Here is a 5,755-nt window from a genome sequence, read left to right as displayed (position 1 = left end):
ATGTTGGCCCCACAACCTCCCCACAATGTATGATGCCTCTACACCACAGCCCCCCACAGCATGATGCCAACAATCAGTACCCTCCACACCGTATAATAGCCCTATAACAGTATGATGGCCTCCCACACGTAGTATGATGCTACCACATACATAGTATGATACCCTTAATTAACCTCACACAGTATGATGGACCAGAAAAATAGAATGATGCCCCCACACAGTATGATGGTCTTCACAGTTTCCAACACTGTATGATGGCCCCCCAGAATCCACCACACACTGTATAATGGCCTCCACTGTTTCCCTGCACTTTATGATAAACTATACAGCTTCCCTCCATAAGTACTGATTGACAAAATGGAAAAAAAAATCCTCACCTGGCTCTGGTCCAATCATGCTCTGCTCCGGTCTGTGTTTTGTGCAGACTGAGGCTCTGAGCAACAGACGTGAGCTAGAGATCTCATTGCGCCTGCTGATCTGAGTCTCAGACAAACTGCTGAATGGTGGGGCTGAATCCCGACAGCTCCCTGTTCCACTATTGCATTCAACTGTGTTTTCATCCAAAGGATTTATTTTACTTGCCTGTATAGTGGCAATAATTATCACAGCGCTTTACAGACATCATCCATGAGAATGACGACACTGTGTAGCCCAATTAATGGGCCTCAAAGCGGCTGCTTGGCCTGCTGCTATTAGCGATACGCCACTACCTACAAAAATGCAAATTAATCAAACAGTAAAATCATAGAACTAAAGGTTGCATAGCAATATTTTAAGCATGCTGAATAATAGAATTCCTAGTATTCTTACTAAGTTATGATATAGTCACTGCTTTTATATTTAGTTATTATTTAGATTATTTTAATGATTACCGACGATCAGAACATAAAATCCAAACATCAGTCAATGTCCATAATTGGGTTAATTTACTAATTCACTAATCCTAGATAAGCATTCACACAAATATGAGGGCTAATTTATATAACTGTAATAATCCTAAGCATATAAAGAATATAATACCAATAGCGTTAGATATAATGAGTCAGGTCTTGTCTTGTAGAATCTTCTTTCTTGTCATTTCTTTCATGGCTAATTTTACATCTTTATTTCTTAAAGTGTAGATCAGAGGATTTAGCATTGGGGTGATAACACTGTAGAACAAGGTGGCCATTTTATCTTGGTTAGTGACATGTCCAGTCCCAGGTCTCAAATAAATGACGAAAATTGTGCCATAAAATAAAGTGACGACGATAACATGTGAAGCACAAGTGGAAAAAGCTTTCCTCCGTCCTGTGGTTGTACGAATCTTCATTATGCTGGAAATAATATTGACGTATGTGATAAGAATGCAGAAGAACGGCACCAGAGCAACCACTATGGCGCATAAGAAAATTATTACTTTATTAAACGATGTATCTCTGCAGGCTAACTCTAACAATATCGGCGCCTCACAGAAAAAGTGGTTAATAACATTAGGTCCGCAAAAAGGTAACTGCAATGTATTGAATGTTTGTAATATTGAGTTTGATATTCCTCCAACCCAAGATGCAGCTGCCATCCTAATGCACAAGGCGGGATGCATGATATTGGTGTAGTGTAAGGGGCTACATATAGCCACATAGCGGTCATAGGCCATTGTTAGCAAAAGATAGCACTCGGCTCCTCCTAGAGACAGGTGGATGAATAACTGAATGAAACAAGCATCAAATGATATCGTTTTCTTCACCGATAAGAAATTAATGAGCATTTTGGGGACAACACTTGATGTATAGCAGATGTCCAAGAAAGAGAGATTCCTCAAAAAGAAGTACATCGGAGTGTTGAGTCGGGGATTTATGCTACTGATCCAGATTATTACTATATTACCAATTAAAGAAACAATATAACACGTAAGAAATACAATAAATAGCAATATCTGCATGTCCTGCTTGTCTGCAAGTCCCAGAAGAATGAACTGGTCCACGGTGGTAAAATTCCTTATGATCATTTCCACAGTCTGAAAGTGAAATCATATATTAGGTCAATGAAAGGAACATTGCTATGACAATGGAGACCAAATATTATGTCTGACAAGGTATCATCATTCAGCAAAAATATCAATATATTATTCTCTTTGAAGTATTATTATTGTTGTAAGTGAAGTATTTGTTTCACTTTATATTTTCACTGCTGTTATTTACCCAACCATTTCTCAAGTTTTCTGGAGTAATTTCTCCTTTCAGACTTTGCGCCTTATTCTTTATTAGTGATGAGCGAGCATACTCGCCCAAGCATCTCAGTACTCGAAATGCTCGGCGCTCGCCGAGTACTTGCGAGATGCTCGGCGGGAACTCGTTTCCCCTCCCTGCATGTTTGGCGCTCTTTAGAGCGCCAATCAACATGCAGAGATTGCCTGCCACTTATTGTAATGCCGCAGCCATGGTGGTTGTGGCATTACAGTGATTGGCTGCCCGCACAGCGTCATCAGGTCTATATCAGACCTGGCACCGCTGTGCTCGCCAGTCTACTCCGCAATCAGGCAGTGTAGGGAGAGGTGCTGCTGAGCTAGGGAGAGATTTGGTTGTGTATTAGGTAGTGTAGGGAGAAAACAAGTACATTACACATATCCATCTCCACAAACAGTCCTTCTGAGGACTAATCCATCTGCAGAGATATCAGGCAGGCAGTGTATATGTGGCGTCCTGCTGCGCATTGGTGCCAGGACCCAGAAGGGTGCATGGATGGACTTCTCCACAAGAGGCCCTCACTACATTCACACACCTCCACCCTACCACCTCAGACCAGCAGAGGGAGCCCATTAGGGATATATATAGGGAGGGTGGAGCCAGGCAGCTCAGATGAGTTCCTGCTTAGACACAGAGAGGGACAGAGCTCAGAGTTGAGCTGAGAGCGTGCTGGCGCTCAGAGAGCAGCACGCTGGCTGCTGTGCTTAGGCGAGCCAAGGCCTACAGCACGTGTGAAGGCCTAGTGAGGGCCTTGAGTGGGCCGAAGGTGAGAGGAGAAGGAAGAAGTAGTGAGGGGGCAGAGGAGCATACCAAGCTCACCCCGATATATATACCGCACTCCAGGTCCACGCCTACAGGGACCCTTTATGCCCAGTAGGAAACACCGGAACCCCTGGAGGACTACAGGCCCCAGGCTCACCAAACGCTAATTACAGTACCAGGGCTAGGAGTCACAGAGGCCCCAGCGTCCAGGGAGAGTGATCTCCAAAGAGAAGGCCCTACCACCAGGTCAGCAGGTGCAAAGAGAGACAGTAACTGAGCTAGGCCTAGCTCCAGGCAGGTCAGAAGCTTAACAAGTAAAGCCACGGATCAGCAGGCCCTATACCCACTCACTGGGGAGAGTCCAAAAGTGTGCCCTTCGCCTGGAGTATCCTGGACCGTGCCTGCAACATCACCAGTAAAGGTACTGAAGCTTACCCCCGTGTGAGTGTCCGTCTTTCCTCCGGGACCATCCTGCAGTCAATCCCCTGCACCACCATCCATTACACCCCATGCTGCCCTGGAGCTAGCTCTACCTGTGGAGAGCCACCCCATCCCTGCTGCCGTAACACCAGCTCCAAAGGACTGCTCCCCAGCAGCGGCTCCCTCTAGCCGCAATCCACAGGTGGCGTCACGAACACTTTAAATCCCTTATAAAAATCCCCCTTTTTACTGACCGCCCTGGGTCACGGACCGGGTCAGCCACCGTGATATCCCCCGGCAACCAGAGGCCCGGCTGCCGAGCACCCCACGGCCCTGGGGGCGCGTCAGCCTTGGCGTCACGAACAGGATTTTGTGCCCGTTGCCACCGGGTATTGTGCGCCTTAAGAGACTGTAATACTCACTGTGGTGAAGTTTTCCCGCCATTCCCGAGATTTCCCGCCATTGTCCGCCATCTTCCTGTCGCCGTGCGGGAAGAAGAGGGGCGTAACCACGGGAATCTGAGAGGCGTAACCGCTGGAAGCGCGCGAAGCCCAGGACACGCCCCGCCCCTGACGTCAAACCAGGAAGCGTCAGGTCCTGGAAGGAGTCCAGAAGACGCTCTGACGTCAGACTCGAGCGACGCAAGGTCCTGGAAGAAGACCATTGCCCGCGGAGCTGTGGCCTACCTGATAAAGAAAGTGAAGAAGGTAGGCTCCGGTTCACTAGGGGGGTGCAACCATGGCCGACGACCAGCAAGCCGCCGGAGCACCGGTTAACGCTCCAGATGCCCAACCTGCGCCCGGCGCTGCACAGGCCGGAGCGGCCGCTCCACCAGCAGGGGTCGTGACCCCGTTGATACCCATGGCTCTGCCGTATATCCCTGGAGCGAAATGGCTTCCCCAGTATAATGGCAAACTAGACACCCTGTCCGGATTCAAGAGAAAAATATGCGGTGTGCTAGACATGTACTCTATGACCTGTAAGCAGAGGGCTGCTGTGGTGCTGGGACAATTGACTGGTGCCGCAGAGCAGGAAGTTGAAACCTGGCCAGCCGCAGACCAGGAATCAGTATCCATCATCTTTAAGAGACTGCAAACTGTGTTTGAAAACCGCACTGAGACAGATCTCCGGATGAGGTTCTACCATTGTGTCCAGAAACCTGAGGACAGTGTCCGGGACTACGCCTGGCGTTTACAGGAAGCCCTGCGGGCCCTGAAACAGGTTAGTCCAGCCAGCATACAAAGTGAAAATAAAATGATGATGGAACAGTTCATCCGGGGGTTGAGGTCCCAGGAGGAGAGCAGAACTGTAAGGTGGTGGGCCTTACATCATCCAGATGCCACCTTTGACACCCTGAAGGACATGGCTATAAAGGGTCTGCAGCCCCTGGAAATATCAGATACTGCTATCCAGCGTTACCAGGGTGGGGCCACCCCAGTGCCCGCAGCACCCACTGCTCATTCACGAACGGCGGAAACAAAGATGCAAACAGTGCCCCATAGCGAGCTGGACAGCCTGCGCTCTGAAGTGCGCCAGTTAAGTAAAACCCTGGCCACTGTCCTGAGCACCCTGCAGCTACAGGACGAGCCCGAGCCGGAAGGAAGGATACTACTCGCCAACAGCCCTGAGGATGTCCCCTGGATGAGAAGGAGGACAACGCCACCCCGTAGGAGGACAATGCCACCCCGTGGGAGGACCAACGACCAACGTCGCCCTCCAGGAGAATTAATCTGCTACCGCTGCCAGAAGGCAGGCCACACAGCGCGGAACTGTCCTTTAAACGAGCAAACCCTGGGGCAGAGGGCCGACACCCAGGAGTAAATCAAGCAGGCCCATCAAGCTGGTACCATCGGTTCGTGGGAGGAAGACCTTTCCTGTCCATTGTGCTGGATGGCATCGCGACACCTGCCCTGCTGGACACTGGATCGCAGGTAACCATCATACCTGATGTCCTCTACAAAAGATACTGGTCCGTAGATCAACTCCGGCCGCCAGCCCCAAACCTCTCCGTGTATGCCTCTAACGGCCTTCCTCTTAACCTAGTAGGGGTTAAGAATGTGACCGTGAAGGTGGGGAGAGCGGAACTAAAGGACCAAGGACTAATTGTAGTGGAGTCTAATCCTGGTGATACAGATTTGTATATGATACTTGGTACAAATATTGTCGGTAACTGGGAGAAGTGTTGTTTTTGCTCCAACAGATTGCTGACACCGCCAAACCAGGGCAGAGGAAGGTGCTCCAGAAAGAGATCCGAGCCCTTATGTACCAGCAACAGGTAAAGCTATCAGGTGATGAAATTGGTAATGTACGGGTGACAGACCCGATACCCATTGTGATTCCCCCAATGA

The 5,755-nt window shown here is 49.1% G+C and overlaps 1 protein-coding gene across 1 annotated transcript; it reads right to left on the bottom strand.

Annotated features, from left to right (window-relative positions):
• Positions 1-1,042: 1,042 nt before the first annotated feature.
• LOC141167297 (putative olfactory receptor 2B8) lies at positions 1,043-1,987 on the bottom strand. Its single transcript, XM_073654726.1, has one exon. It carries the CDS (start codon positions 1,985-1,987, stop codon positions 1,043-1,045), a length of 945 nt encoding a protein of 314 aa, XP_073510827.1.
• Positions 1,988-5,755: the final 3,768 nt, after the last annotated feature.

Source organism: Phyllobates terribilis, unplaced genomic scaffold (assembly GCF_046119375.1).
Source record: "Phyllobates terribilis strain yellow unplaced genomic scaffold, ASM4611937v1 Scaffold_11__3_contigs__length_659146591, whole genome shotgun sequence".
Lineage (NCBI taxonomy): Eukaryota > Metazoa > Chordata > Amphibia > Anura > Dendrobatidae > Phyllobates > Phyllobates terribilis.
Note: the sequence above shows the minus strand (reverse complement) of the source record. Positions and strands in the feature narration are given on the sequence as shown.

Excerpts from the sequence above, each read along its gene's own strand:
- LOC141167297 (XM_073654726.1), bottom strand. The coding sequence starts at position 1,987 with ATGATCATAAGGAATTTTACCACCGTGGACCAGTTCATTCTTCTGGGA.